This window comes from Macaca thibetana, chromosome 15, assembly GCF_024542745.1.
Source record: "Macaca thibetana thibetana isolate TM-01 chromosome 15, ASM2454274v1, whole genome shotgun sequence".
In the NCBI taxonomy this organism is placed as follows: domain Eukaryota; kingdom Metazoa; phylum Chordata; class Mammalia; order Primates; family Cercopithecidae; genus Macaca; species Macaca thibetana.
The window spans coordinates 89,732,150-89,748,690 of record NC_065592.1 but is presented as its reverse complement, the minus strand read 5'-3'; the positions used below and the strand labels follow the sequence as shown (position 1 = coordinate 89,748,690).

General features: G+C 33.7%; 1 protein-coding gene across 4 annotated transcripts in view; it reads right to left on the bottom strand.

Annotated features, from left to right (window-relative positions):
- VPS13A (vacuolar protein sorting 13 homolog A) overlaps positions 1-16,541 on the bottom strand; it is a 247,441-nt gene that overhangs the window by 34,572 nt on the left and 196,328 nt on the right. For 2 of the 4 annotated variants that reach the window (XM_050761071.1, XM_050761072.1), the window contains exons 61-68: positions 16,091-16,236; positions 14,825-14,906; positions 13,547-13,660; positions 12,634-12,709; positions 12,383-12,546; positions 12,028-12,073; positions 11,799-11,922; positions 3,417-3,528 (exon numbers count right to left, since the gene is read on the bottom strand). In XM_050761071.1, coding sequence (XP_050617028.1) covers positions 3,417-3,528; positions 11,799-11,922; positions 12,028-12,073; positions 12,383-12,546; positions 12,634-12,709; positions 13,547-13,660; positions 14,825-14,906; positions 16,091-16,236 — 864 coding nt within the window. Of the gene's footprint in view, positions 1-324; positions 3,226-3,416; positions 3,529-11,798; positions 11,923-12,027; positions 12,074-12,382; positions 12,547-12,633; positions 12,710-13,546; positions 13,661-14,824; positions 14,907-16,090; positions 16,237-16,541 lie in introns of those variants that run through there. The other 2 variants (XM_050761075.1, XM_050761073.1) reach the window with 2 other exon arrangements.

The window sequence follows — 16,541 nt, the reverse complement described above, 5'->3', positions numbered from 1 at the left end:
CCTAACATTACACAGAAAAAATATATATAGTTTACGATAGAAGTTTCCAAATATTCTGAATTCATAATAGAAATACAGTAGATGCATATACAAATTAATAAGTGACTATAAGGACTATTAAAACCAACTTTGTTTATTGTTTCACAAAAAATAAGTGAAACAAAACAATAAAGAGTAAAGCAAAGACATGAAAGAACGGCTTTTTTTAATTCTCAGACTATAAATTATTTTACTATCTAACCTTCCATGAGAGGCCATGACTGTTTTTTTATAATAGTAGTTCAATCTATATGATTTGGGGATAGAACAACAAATTCACACTGCTTTAGATTGCATATGTTTATTATTATTAAAAGAAATTTGACAAAAATATCTTTAAAATAATAAATATAAAACATTAAATGACTATTACTATTTTCTTCCTTTTTTTTTCACACAGTGGCATTACATTGAAACCCAGAAAATTTACAGAGACCATTAAAAAAAGGCATTTTGCTAACAAATAAGAAGGTAATCTAAAATAAAACCAGTGAACATCAAAATTATATTTAAGTCTAACTTGAAATCTTAAAGACAAACTATGTAACACAAAGCTATAAGCAAATCTATAATATGTTGGATGCGCTACTTTGGATGTAAGATACATTTTTTTTCTGTGCTTAAAGAATACAATTATTTTGCTTTATGAAGATGTGTAGGAAAACATTTGAAAAGAAAACGTGTTTTACCTCCCTCTAAATGGACATATGGGCATTATGGTATAAGTCATACAAAACATGGTAATGAAACATTCCAAGTAAAATAAAGAACATATGAATTTTAACGGTTTAGATCTGACTCATCATCATCACCATCATCATCATCACTACTGCTACTGTGAGTCATAATCCACTCCCTGCAGAACTGAATTTTCTGTAAGCATGGCAAAGGAAAGAAGAAGCACAAAGGTTAGTAAAGTATGGCAAATTGCTTGAAAACATGTAAGATTATGAAATGTTCAAAGAGTGAGAATAATTTTAAAGCAGATTTTTTCAGCTATGACTCAGGCTGTAATTATGGATATAATATTCCATAACTTAATAGACCTAAGACAATTCCACTAGTTGGTACAAACTCAATGTATAAATTGGTTTGATGATATCAATAAGGTATTCTGTGACTATATTAAAATTACCATTCTATTTCTCTAATAGGCAACTTTGACCAGCAGGAAACACTGTAATAATGTACTACCTTCTAGATAGAAAGGTGCACAATAAAAGAATGTATTTTATATTTAATCATTATATGAGTGTATACAATTTAGTGAATACACCTTTTTTGGAAAATAAGAAAATAACATGAGAAACATTTGAAAGTATCAAATATTTTAAGGCACCTTCATTATATCACTTACATAAAATCTAGGCAGATGAGATGGATTTTAAATCCAGTTTATGTGTCAGCTAATTATTTTCCATAGTACTGGTATTTACATATTTTTAAAGTGTTTGCTAATAACATACTAGAGCTTTGATTTAAAAAAAAAAAACAAACAACCCACTACCACCAAAACAACAATCCACTTTTTATACCTGTAAGAAAAAAATGCTAACTGCAACATCCCAAGGTACTTGGTGAATCCAAATATTTCAGCTAATACTGTGTAAATGCTTGCTGAAAAACAAGTAATGGCTAACAAGCGCTGTGGTTTTTAGTCATTTAAATAGCTCTTTTAGCGATTAATGATGAGACTGACCTATTAAAAATAAATATGTATCTTTAAAAGTACATAGTCAAAAGTCATGTTTTTACATCTCAAAGTTTAAACCTTCAGAAAACAATGGGAAGGTATGTACTTGTCACTGAAATCAAATTATCAGCCATGAGAAATTATTGGTATCTCATGGCTTCCTTGTGGGTTATTATAACGAGCTCACTTATAATGAGGATATATTCCTAAACTCTCCTCAATACTCATCCTTACTTCATACTATATCGGATTTTTAGTCTAGTAAAATGTTAGTAAGTTGTTAATTGTGTTCTAACAAGGGAAGGTAGGTACTGGGTAGAAATACACGTTTCGACTGTATCAGTCACAAGTGACTTCTGCAAATTTACTACCTTCCAAAGAACGATACACTGTCATTGTGGAGACTGTACAATCTGTCCATTAGAGCACAACCTCTTAATAGATTACCAGTTCTATCCCAATACACAATTATTTTGATGCTTTAAAAACATTTTAAATACAGTATAAAATCACTTTACTAAATATTGCATATTAACTCTACGGTTACATTTTAACATATTATATAGAAGCCTCAGAGAAAGAGTTAGAAGTATATTTCATGCAATACTATATGTCCTACAATAGGTAAAATACTGAAGTTTAAATCTTTACTCTGATCACATTAAATATCACAGTATTTAAAATATTAAAACTATAAACGAAACTTCATATTCCAATAGTTTATTGCTACCATGAGTATCCGCAACCCTACATAACATAATGATTCCTTGTTTTTTTTCAAACAAATGATTTAGTATTCCACCTCTAAACCACAGAAACAACATGACACTGGTATAGCCTATATATGATTACTAGTTATCTACAGTATAATCCAGGTTTTAAAAAGTCAAATTTACCAAGTAAGAAAGTTGTCTAAACAGATTCTACCTTCAAAGTATCTATTGTTCCAGAAGCTACTTTTTATTATTAAAAGATACTGGTTTGCATGTGAACTGCTTATTAAATCCCACAAGTTTTATACAGACTACACTAGAATAAAGCAGGAAGAGGGTCACGCCATTTAAGCATTTTCAAAGGCAAAGCACAAGAATCCAAGAGTAATTCACAATAGCAGTGTTCCTGAGTTTTGTTTTTCCTTCTGCTTGTGTAATTGGATATAAGGATTATATATCTAGTATAAAAGCTACCAGTGGTTTAATAACCCCACAACAGAAATGGTTTCATTGGTTAAGTAAGTACCACCAATGATGAGGATATATAAGGTACAAAGGCTTTCAACAAATCTAGCAAATCCAGTGCAGAACTAAGAATAGCCTATAAAAAAACCAGATTCATTAAAATTCCTATTAAAAGTTACCAATACAAAAGGTTTTTCTTTGTATTCAAAATACTGAAACAGCTGTACGTAGTTTGTAAATTTTAAGACTAAAATCTACTGTTGGCTTTCACTTGCAAAGTCATGCATTAACTTTTCATATCAAACTTTTTGATGCCTGTAAAAAAGAAAAAAAAATCTTATAGTAAATAAATGTACTTTAAAATCTAAGTAAATATAAGAAACTTATAAGTGGAATTAAGTAAAATAGATAAAAGCCCAAATAATTTAATATATATTAAATGGCTACTTAAAAAAAATCTAACTTGACTAAATTAATCTTAATTTATAAGACAGTTCTTAATTTACCTGTAACATCTGATTTCCAGTACCATCCCTCAACCTGTACGGTCTGATAACTCCATCTTCATTGAAGAACCGAGGAGGTCGCAGACTCTCCACTTCAGAAGTCTCTGTAGCTCTAGAGGAAAAAAAAAGGACTTGATTTTAAAAATTATTCAAAAACTTGTAAATAAACTTTAAATGCAATTACTAAAAACAATCTTATTTCAGATTAAATAAAAATATTACAACATTTTCTAATTTTAAATTGTTTTTGTAACATAAATAGTATAAGTTCTCTAGAAAAATACAGAACTGTAGAGAAGTTTAAGTCTCTTGAACTTTCTTTGTGATAATAATCACAGTATTAGCAATTGTTGCTTTTTCTTTTCCTATTACGTTGTCTAGTTTCTTTAGTTCAATGCTAGAAACAAAAAGGGATTGCAAGCATCCTTGTCTCATTCCTGACTATAGGGAAAGCTTCTAAGAGTTTTCTGTCAAGTATAGTTATCAGCAACTTTTTTTTTTTAAAGCACCCCTTATCGAGTCAAGAAAGTTAATTGCTACTTTTAGTTTACCAACAGTTCTTTTTTGTTATTGTTTTTGAAAATCTTAAATAGGCAATGAATTTTAAATAAGAATTTCTTTTCTGGCATTGTTTTGATCCCATGGTATATTTTCCTTAATCTATTAATGTTATAAATCACATTATATAGTTTTCTAATGTTCAAATACTCTCACAGTTCTCACATTCCTACTGGGCTTGATGTGTATTACTGTAAACACATACCCCAATCCTGGGCAACATACCCCGCTCTACAAAAAATAAAAAACTAGTCAGACATGGTGGTGTGCACTAGAAGTGCCAGACACTCAGGAGGCTGAGGTGGGAGGATAGTTTGAGACCCAAGCTACTGCACTCCAATCAGGATGCCAGAGTGAGACCCTGTCTAAAAAAAAACCAAAAAAACAAAAAACACATACTATATACTGCTTATGGTAGTATTAGATTTAACATTTTTGCTTATTTGGTCATAAGTGACCACTCAATTTGTTCACTCAACAAGTATCACATATTCAACAAATATTTATTAAGAGGTCCCCAACCCCTGGGACTTGAACCAGTACTGGTTCGTGGCCTGTTAGGAACTGAGTAGCGCAGCAGAAGGTGAGTAGTGGCGAGCAAGCTTCACTGCCTGAGCTCCACCTCCTGTCAGATCAGCAGCAGCATCAAATACTCATAAGAAGGCGAACCCTATTGTCAAATCCCCATGTGAGGGATATAGGTACACACTCCTTATGAGAATCTAACTAAAGCCTGATGATCTGAGGTGGAAGAGTTACATCCTCAAACTATCCCTCCTCTCTGGTTTGTGGAAAAATTGTCTTCCACGAAACCACACCTTGATGCCCAAAAGGCTGGGGACCGTTAACATAATGTATACACATGCATGAGCATATACATATGAATAAATTCTCCAACTGAAAACAGAATAGGGCCAGGCGTGGTGGCTCACGTCTGTAATCCCAGCACTTTGGGAGGCTGAGGTGGGTGGATCACGAGGTCAGGAGTTCGAGACCAGCCTGGCCAATATGGTGAAACCCCGTATCTACTAAAAATACAAAAATTAGCGGGGCGTGGCGGCATGTGCCTGTAGTCTCACCTACTTGGGAGGCTGAGGCAGAAGAATCACTTGAATCTGGGAGGCGGAGGATGCAATGAGCCGAGATCACGCCACTGCACTCCAGCCTGGGCGACAGAGCGAGACTCCATCTCAAAAAATAAATAAGTAAAAAAATAAAAACAGAATAGATTTAAAAATATGACCTAACAATACACTATCCACAGGAGACTTGGTTTGGAGTCAAAGACACAAACTGGTTGCAACTAAAAAGGAAAAAACATATGCAAAGTGAACAGTAACTAAAAGAAAGCTGGAGTGGCTATGCTAATGTCAGAAAAAAACAGCCTTTAAAAAAATTCTTGTTAGACACAAAGAAGGGCATTTTATAATGAAAAAGGGTCAATCCATCAAAAAGATAAAAAATTATAAACATATAAGCAGTTAACAAAAAAGGCCCCAAATACATGAAACAAAAACTAAGAATTTAAAAGACAAAAAGGCAATACCACCATAATAGTGGAAGATTTCAGCACCCTATTTTCAAAAATGGATACCAACTAGATAAAAGATCAACAAGGAAAAAAGAGAACTTGAACACTATAATCCACTAGACCTAACAGACGTCTATAGAACATTCAAACCAATAACAGCAGAATATATATTCTTCTCAAGTGGAATGGAACATTATTCAGTATTAGCTATAGATTAGGTCATAAAACATGTCTCAATAACACAAAATTAGCACTTGCTTCTTGGCCTTTTGGCTAACATTGAATGTAAATATAAAACTACTGAAAACAGGCCAGGCATAGCGGCTCACGCCTGTAATCTCAGCACTCTGGGAGGCCCAGGTGGGCAGATCACTTGAGGTCAGGAGTTCAAGACCAGCCTGGCCAACATGGTGAAACCTCATCTCTACTAAAAATACAAAAATGGCCAGGCGCGGTGGCTCATGCCTGTAATCCCAACATTTTGGGAGGCTGAGGCGGGTGGATCACCTGAGGTCAGGAGTTCGAGACCAGTCTGACCAACATGGAAAAACCCCATCTCTATTAAAAATACAAAATTAGCCAGGTGTGGTGGCACATGCCTGAAATCCCAGCTACTAGGGAGGCTGAGGCAGGAGAATCGCTTGAACCTGGGAGGCAGAAGTTGCGGTGAGCTGAGATCGCACCATTGCACTCCAGCCTGGGCAACAAGAGTGAAACTCTGTCTCAAAAAAAAAAAAAAAACAAAAAAAACTAGCTGGGTATGGTGTGTGCCTTTTGCTACTCAGGAGGCTCAGGCAGGAGAATCGCTTGAACCTGGGAGGCAGAAGTTGTAGTGAGCCAAAATCACGCCACTGCACTCCAGCCTGGGCAACAGAGTGAGACTCTATCTCAAAAAAAAAAAGGAAAAAAAAAAGTACTGAAAATATACAAGTATGATATCTGACCACACATAAGAAAACTAGAAATGCGTAAATAAGAGAAATTTATGAAATTTAAAAGTGTGTGAAAATTAAAACATAGAAGCATAAATAACAAAATGTCAAAGAAAAAAATCACAAGAGAAATTCACTACTTTGAAACAAATAAAAGCAAAAATACAATATACCAAAACTTATAAGATGCAGCAAAGACAGTGCTCAGAGGGAAATTTATAAATGTGAATGTCTACATTAAAAAAGAAGGTCTGAAATCAATAATATAACTTCACAAGTTGAGAAGTAGAAAAAGCAAACTAAACCTAAAGCTAGCAGAAGGAAGAAAATAATAAAAATTAGAGCAGAGATAAAAGAAATAGAGAATAGAAAAAATATAATCAATGAAACTAAAAACTGGTTCTTTGAAAAGGACAACAAAAATGACAAGCCATCAACTAAACAGATAAAGAAAAAAAAGAAGACCCAAATTATTAATAACAGGAATTAAAGAGGGAATACTACTACCAATCTTACAGAAACAAAAAATAATTACAAGGGAATACTAGGAATAAATACTACATAAGGGAAAAATAATTATATGAGAATACTAGTAAATACTTACTATGATCAATAAATATATATCAACAAATTAGATCATCTAGATGAACTGAACAAATTCCTATAAAAACTACTGACAATGACTCAAGAAACAGCCTAACTAGGCCTTTACCAAGTAAAGAGAGTGAATTTGTAATTTTAAAACTCACCAGAAATAAAAGTAAGAGTCAGATGGTTTCACTGATCAATTCTCCTAATTTTTTTAAATTAACATCAATGCTCCACAAAGTCTTCCAAAAATTTGAAGAGGAGGGAACACTTCCTGAATCATTCTGTGAGGACAATATTACCCTGATACCCCAATCAGGCAAAGACATCACAAGAAAACCACAGACCAATATCCCTTATAAATATGCACACAAAAATCTTCGACAAAATACTATCAAACCAAGTCCAGTAAAATACAAAAATGATTAGACATTATGTCCAAATGGGACTTATCCCAGGTGTGCAATATTGGTTTAAGATCAGACTCAAATAATGTATTATAATAAAACAAAGGAAAACACAATTATCAACTTAATGATACAGAAAAAGCATTTGATAACATCTAACATCTTTCCATGATAAAGACACAAAAACCTATAGCTAACATCCACTTAATGGCAAACATCTGAAAGCTTTCCCCCTAAGATTAGAAGCAATATAGGCATGTCTATTCTCTCAGCATTTCTAGTTCACATTGTACTAGAGGTTCTAGCCAGGACAACTAGGCAAGAAAAAAAGCATCCAGATCAGAAAGGAAGAAGTAAAGTTACCTTAGTTCTCAGATGATACACTCTTTCATATAGAAACCCCAAAAGAACCCACAAAACCATTAGAGCTAATAAACAAGTTTAGTAAGATTGTAGAAACTCAGATAAATATTAAAAAAAAAAAAGTTAGATTCAACACACCAGCAATAAACAATCCAAAAATAAAATTAAGAAAACAATTCCATTTAAAACAGCATCAAAAATAAAATAGTTAGGAATAAGTTTTTAAAAAGAAGTATAAGACTTGCACATTACAAACTGTAAAACATTATTGAAAGCAATTCAAGAAGACCTAAATAAATGGAAAGATGTTGCATTTTCATGGAATAAAAGATAATACTGTTAAGATAGCTACACTCCCCAAATGGAACTACAGATTCAATGCCATCTGCATCAAAAACCCAGCTACCTTTTTTGTAGAAATTGACAACATTTTTTAGGTAACTTAATGACCATTTCTTTTTAGTCTCCTTTTCTGGGTCTTCCTCATTTCCCCAACTTCTAAGAGATGGTGTGCCTAAAAGCCAAGTTCTTGGACCTTATTTTTCTCTTTTCAGTCTCATTCCCTTGGTGATCCAATCTCATGGTTTCAAACACCTTATTATAGGCTCACAAATCTTGAATTTTTACCTCTAGCTTGGATCTTTCCCTTATACTTCAAACTCCTCTACTCAACAATGACATGATGTCTCCATTTGGATGTCTAAGAGATATTGTAAGCTTAATATATTCAAAAGGAAATGTCTAATACCCTCTCTTTCCCTAAAAAGAATGACAACCTCACCCTTCCAGTACTACACATAAAAACTTCAGAATTATTCTTCACGATTCTCTTTCCTTCATATCCTGCATCCAATTTATCAACCAATCCTATTAACACTACCTTTAAAATACATGCAGAACATAACCTCTAGTACTGTAATAGTCGAATCACCATTATCACTCGAATCACCATTATCACTCACATGGATTACTGCAAAAGCCTTTTAAGTGTTGTTTCCACCCTAGTCCCCTGTGGTTAGGCCTCAAGGCAGCAGCCAGCTCACATTTCTCTGGCTCAAAACCTTTCAATGGCCTCTCATCTTAAGCACAAGCCTAAGTCCTTACAGAGGCTTGCCAAGTTCTACGTGATGTGATCCCCTGCATGTTCCCTGGTAACGTCTTTGTCAACTTTCCCCGTTCCTCACTCTACTCCAGGCACACTAGTTTTGCTGTTTCTCAAATAGGCCAAGCATGTTCCTGCATCAGGGCTTTTTAACTGCTGTTACTTCTGCCTGGGACATTCTTCTCACATGGCTCACCCTTTACTTCTTTCAGGTCTCTCCTCAAATATAATCTTACGAGTTAAGCATCCCTGATCACTGAATATGTAAAACAGCAACCCTCCTCCCTACCATTTTGCATCTCCCTACTTCCTTTAATCTGCTTTATTTTTCACCATTTAGCATATCATATATTTATCAGTTGCTTATTTTTGTCTACTCCTCTCCCACTAGAATGTAAGCTGTACGAACACAGGACCATTGCCAATTGTGTTCATTGCTGGCCCTTCAAATGATCAGAAGTGTCTATATCATAGACAACGCTCCCTAAAATGTGCTGAATCATTATTTACATTTGTATTAGGTAGCTTGTTAACTGTATTCAGATAAAATTTACTTACTTTCATTTTGTCTTCCTGATCTATCAATTATTGAGAAAAATATTAAGTTCTTCCACGATTATTGTACATTTGAAAAGTTCTTACAGTTTTGTCAAGTTGTGCTTTTAAAAATTAAGGCAATTTTACGAACTGAGTAGAAGTTTGAAATTGTTACTATCTTCCTACTTAGTAGTTCTTTTTATCATTACCTAATTACCTTATTTATCCCAAATAATGCTTTTATTGCCTTAATGTCTGTTTCATCTAATATTAGTAAGTACATCCTCTTTACAAATGACAATATTTAATGCCAATCATTCTCTCCCCAAACTGCATTTTATTATTTTTTAATAATTTGTTTCCAATGTTGCTTTCATGTAGCTCAATTAGATTTTCCAATTTATATTTTTACATTTCAATCTTGTAAGCCATTCCTCCTTTTATTTTCAGTGTCTTTTTTCACAAGTACATCCTTTAATAGTTCTTAGTCTTTATTATTTTTTCTAAAAATGTGTCATTATGCCCTCAATCCCTAAAGGTAATACAGTTGGGTATAGAATTATAAGGTTTTAGATAAATGGAAGGTAATTCTAGTAGCTTTTGGCGGAAGCCTTTACATGGTTCAAATTCCTTATGTTTCATTGACTTTTGAGCTTCTCTGACGACTACGACTCAACACATTATATTTATGAAACTAAAGTTACAGGTACAGGAGAATGATTCCTTTTTTCCCCATCTTAATTCTAAATGCCAAAACCAGAAACACTCAATTATGGTAACCAGTATGAAATACTGGCTTAAGAGGAATAGCTCATATGATGACAATACATATCCCTATAGAGCAGAAAGCAAGAGAAAACACAAAGGAAAAAGATTAGGAAGATAGCCACCCACCTAACTTTCTGAGATAGGTCTCATTAACATTAATTTTATCATCTGTTATATGTGTTACAAATTTCTAGGACAGAGGTAACAATAATGAAACTACTAAATTTCAGCCTTACACTAAATTTAATTTGGAGGAAAAAAGAATATGTATTAAAATTACCTGCATAAAGGAAGAAAAAGGGAATGCATATACACTAGTACCCACTTATCCACAGTTCTGCTTTCTGCAGTGTCAGTTATCCATGGTCAACTGTGGTCCAAAAATATTAAATGGAAAATTCCAGAAATAAACAATCCCTAAGTTTTAAATTGCATGTCATTCTGAGTAGCGTGATAAAATTTCTTGCCACCCTGCTTTGTCCTTCCTGGGATATGAATCATCCCTCTGTCCAGCATATGCATGCTTTATACACCACCAGTCCATTAGTGACACAGTAGCCGTCTCAGTTAGTTATCAGAATGACTATTGCAGTATCACAGTGCTTGTGTTCAAGTAACATTTATTTTATTTTATTACAGTATATTGTTATAATTGTCTGATTTTATTATTATTATTAATCTCTTACTGAGCCTAATTTTAAATTAAATTTCATCATGGATGTGTATGTATAGGAGAAAGCACAGTATATATAGGGCTCGGTACTATCCAAGGTTTCAGGCATCCACTGCAGATCCCTGCAGATCAAGAAGGACTACTATAACAACTTATAACAAAATAAGATAATAAAGGAAGGATGAAGACAAACTTAGTTTGAACCAAGAAATACAAAATGCCATTCTTCATTTCATAAAAAGGATATAGATTATATTTGCTAATTTTATAATTGATATGTATAGCATTAATGTATTTAAACTAAGATAACTGAGTTTGCTTAACTTGCCAAACTGCTCCTGTAAGCCTGCTAGGAATGAATGAAAAATAAAGGGGAACTCCATAGGGTTGAAACAATGCAATGGCAGCAACTTAAAAAATATCAAAAAGAATTAGGAAGACCATATGCAACCTGCCATATTGTAGTACTGATGACTGCTATGGATTGAATGTGCCCCCTCAAGGATTAAGTTGGAAACTTAATCCCCAGTCAGGAGGTGGGGCCTAATTAGAAGAAATTAGGCCATGAGGATCTGCCCCCATGAATGGATTAATACTGTTGCTGTGGGAGTGGGTTCCTTATAAAAGGGTGACTTTGGTTCCCTTTTTTTTTCTTGCCCTCTCTTTGTCCTTCTGCCATGGGATGACACAGTAAAAAGGCGATGGCCAGATGCGGCCTCTCAACCTTGGACTTTTAACTTCCAGAACCGTCAGCCAATAAATTTCTGTTCATTATAAATTACCCAGTCTGCAATATTATGTGGTACGTTATAGCAGCCCAAAACAAAGACAATAACTAAATGCCTGAAGCCAAAAAGCAGGTAAGTTTCATTTCTCATGGCTTAAGCATTTTAACGTATATCTTAACACCAAAGAGGATTTACCTTTTTATTCCCTGAAATGTACTGCTAGCCATGTCTATGATGCCTCCAGTTGGCCTTGCTACTGCTCCCACTAAACCTTTCCCAACACCTTTAAAGAAACCAGCTGCTCCTTCTTTTTGAGCTCCTGGAAAAAAAAAAGAGTTTCTGACAATCGCATCCAAGAATGAAAACAGAATAAACTTAGAAAGACTTGGTAATATACATCACGCAAAGGAACTACTATACTTACCTTTGATTGGTTTTGTAACAATTCCTGTTATGCCACTAACAAATCCCTAGAAGGAAAACACAATTGAAAATTTATAATACTTTTTCATGATGCCTAGAACCACCAAGTTTGGCTTACGCAAAAAATACAGAGTTCTGCTTTTTATATATCAAAAGAATTAACAGATCTCCTAAGTATTTTATTTAAACAGAATGTTTTTGGAGGCTACTGACATGTTTTATATGCTACCACCCACTGCTCTTAAAATATCCAAATAATAATTTAAGGAGTGAGAATCATGTCTATTTCCTTATTCACAAAATGTAGGTTTAAAAGATATTTCCCCAACTCTTCACAACCCTGTGAAATTTCTTACAGAAACTAAGCCTTTTCCTCCACGAGTGATGCCTTCTCTAAAACCAGCTGGTTGCTTATTCATGGCTTCTCTTCTCTTCTGTTGGTAGTCTTCATCCATGGTCATAGCTGCTACCCCTTTAGCCATAGCACCGGTGATTTTGGAGGCAGCACCCGCTAATCCACCTAACAGAAATTATTTTATCTTTAGTAAAAGTAATGATACCATTACTTTCTAGCACAAAAATATTTGGTAGATATTCTGTTTCTTACCAACAGCTCCACCAACTAGTGCCTTAAGTCCTAGTGCCATTCCCTCCACAAACTCTTCAGGACCCTGGATGGCTCCCTAAAGGGCCAAATAATAAATAAATGAGTGAGTGAGTTATATACACTTTTAAAGATGAGCTTACAGATATATACGAGGAAAGAGGTAGTAACAAAAATGGATAATTTTGTCCCAGAGGAAGTGATATCAGCAAAAAGTTTCACATTAAAAGGATTCCTAGGGATATTTCTGGATACTGAAAGTGTGAAGGATATATGTTAGAAGCTGACCCTTAGAAAGGAGTATGACAACTCAACAAAGACAGAAAGATGCTTGATCCATATTGCAAGTTTATGAGGAAAATGCAAGCACAGTTCAAACTACTCTTGATAAAAATTTCAAATAAATAAAACACTTTAAAATTCTTAATGCTTTTAATGTTTTTAATTACAGTATACAAAATCAATATTAATTTTACTTTATCTTTTATTCTCCTATACATTTAAAAGTGAAAGTAGGAGGCTTTTTGAGAAAAAGTTTTAAAGGACATAGAACAATCATACTTTTTCCCATTGATTTTTAAGATTGCTTGGCCTGGTGTCAGTCTGCATGATTATTTTTACAGTTCCACACTACTGTGCAAAGCAAGACATGGTGATCTTCTTTCTACTTTATCCACCTTTTATATTCCAAGAGAACACTTACAATTCAGCATAGCTTAACAAAACCTTAAGTTTAAATTTTGAGGAAAAAGGTAAAAATGTCCCCCAAAACCTCTTACCATTGTTTGCTGCAAAATAATGTCCTTTTGTATGTGTGTTCCAAAATGTTTGCACTTATTAACTCAACAACAGAAATGTATTATCTATTCAAAAGTATCAGTGACATATTGCACAACCACAAAAATAACTATTTTACCTGGTAAGGTTCATAAAAGAATGCTTCTACACCTTCAGAAAATTCTCTAATTAAGCCAAATGGATTTCCCAAAACATCAAGTCCAAGAATGAGTACATACATCTGCTTAATGGCCTAAAAATAAAACATGAACATTAATCAATTCAGATGATTAGATCTATTTTTTTTCTTATAGGTTATTTAAAACACACACCCAGTTTTCTCAGGCTAACACCTTTAATGCCAACATCAACTCCTAAATCATCTCATTTTATTAATCACTACTCTTTTTTTTTCTCTTTTTGAGACAGTCTTGTTCTTTTGCCCAGGGCTGGAGTGCAGCGGCGCCATCTCAGCTCACTGCAATCTCTGTCTCACGGGTTCAAGCAATTCTTGTGCCTCCCCCTCTCAAGCTGGGACTACAGGCATACACCACCAGGCCTGGCTAATTTTTGTGATTTTAGTAGAGATGGGGTTTCATCATGTTGGCCAGGGTGGTCTCGAACTCCTGGCCTCAAGTGATCCGCCAGCCTCAGCCTCCCAAAGTGTTGGGATTACAGGCGTGAGCCACCATGCCAGGCCTATTGATTGCTATTCTTAGGTTTTAAAAAGTAATTTGGTATTATAGTATTAAAAATAATATGACATTATACTCATGTAAAGCTCTAGAATATTTAAAATACTTTCACTTTTATAATTATCTGTGATCATTGTCATTACTACCACCATTTTATAGATTGGAGAAACATACAAGTCAGATGATACCCAGGGGTCACATAGTGGGTATATGGCAAAAGTGGGATAAATCCAAATCTCCTGAGTCATGTTCAGTGATCTGTCATACCATAGCTCTATCAGATACTCCGTAAGTTATATCCTAAAACACAGGAGTCTCTCTAGAAGTGGAAAAACATCTGTTAAAAAAATATATCTGGCTGACTTAACTAGTTACGCTAAAAATATCCCATGTTCATCAGTTAGTTACTAATAGTTTCCTTGAACCCATTTTTTACTTAAGTGTGATAAATTAGTTAATATTTTATTTAAAGATTTATTTATTTCCAGTCCATGCTGATCCAGAAAAAATTTCTGTCAGTGGCTAAAAAATATAAGGACAAAAAATTCAAATAGTGGTTGAGCTCAATTTCTTTTTACAATTCTGAGGAAAATACCCATGCTTTAATAATTTGAAAATGGCTACTTAGTTCCTCGACAATTCTACATTATATATGTAGAGACACAAAAGGTTTTACTAGTCTGCGTCACTCTGTCGCTTCTGTAAGATAATCTTAGACAAACCTGTTTTGAATAGTGTCTTATGACTTCAGACTGTAGGTCAGATGTTGTATGGAACTGATAGTTGAGTTCAAAAAATGCAAGCCTGAAAAAAGCATAAAAATATATTGTCTGTACATGTGTATGGAGAAAGTATTTTTAATATTAATGAATGGCTTTATTTTCTTTAGAATCCTTCTAGTACATTTTCCCATGCCAATCAGGAAATCTACTTTTTATATACATCTCTGCATATTCTAATCAAAGAACCCTCTAAGAATCTGATAAAAGACATGGATCTTATCTTCAGAAAAGTCACCAGTACACATAAATTTTCATGTAATTTAGAAAATTCTGAGATCCTCTGAATCCCACTCATGTACTACAATGGGATTTCACTAGAACTTTATTTCACCATTCTGTCCTATCATGGCCCACATAGAAAATGTCTGACACACTGATAAAGAGGTTGCTCAAGAATGTCCAGGTTCAGTTACAGCAGGTTTTGCCTGCTTACTTACAACCCCATTCACAGAATATATATTCTAAGATTAGCTTACTTATAACCCATCCATAGTATATACCTGATACAGTAACTGAAAAGCTCTATGCTTCTTGTTGCTAAGTGGAATCCTATTTCTGCTAACGTCATACCTGTGTACTTTTATTTGACACTAACTTAACTTTATCTAGGTTCAGCGTTACCTTGTGTTGGACTTGTTAATTCTTACAACTGTTCTTAATAATCAATTCTAGATGCTACTTGAAATGGTTATTCTCTTCTAAAGTCTCAACTCAGACACTCTGAATCTCTTTGGTCAGCCACTCTATGAGCTTCATTATGACTCACATTAAAATATAAATTCCTGGTTACAACATTTAAAATTGATCCTTTCATTTCCCCTATTATTGCATTCATTCTGTTCTAGTTGCATATGCTTTGAAGAGGCTTATTCCTATTAGCTTTAAAGCCATACATTTCAGACACCATATCTTCGGGCATACACATCCTATCCTTCCCTAAGCCAGAAAGATCTTTCAAAACGTACAACTTGCATGGCCTATGTCTCTTTTTCTTAAGGAAATTATTTAATAATTCTGTAATTTAGTAATTAGGGGTGAGCAAACCATACATTCTGTGTTATTCAGATTGTACCTCACTTAAATAGAAAACCTCATTTTGCCTATGATCTGTAATGTACTTTACACACTTTTTCATTTACGAAATTTTTAGGTACATATAAAATAGAAATATTTTCATCAATTTACAGATTTGAATATTAAACATACTTAAAAACTACATCTTGTACATCTGTCAGTGTGGCACCAATACTCTTCAGCAAAAGATTTAAAGAATGAACTGGAATCAGTCCTCCATTTTGTTTTGAATCTTTAGCTTCTTCTCCGCCCGAACTCAGTGAAACACTTAAATGTAACTAAAAAGATAAAGAGATATATATTTAAAAGTATTTTCTTCATATTGACAATTTTAACTCTTAAAAAACAGTTTAATTTTAAATTCACTACACCATAAATAAGATTTCAAAGTTATCTGGATTATGTTAAAATTACTAAGTAGAAATATGAAGAAATTTAAAATCTAACATAGCTCTATTTAAATCTTCAATTCAACAATTTAAGATTGCATAATATTTAATCCTATCCCATTCTTTTGGTAAACCTAAGAAAATACTAATTTTTATATATTTGTTAATAACATTAAAAATCTAAAAGTTGAAGC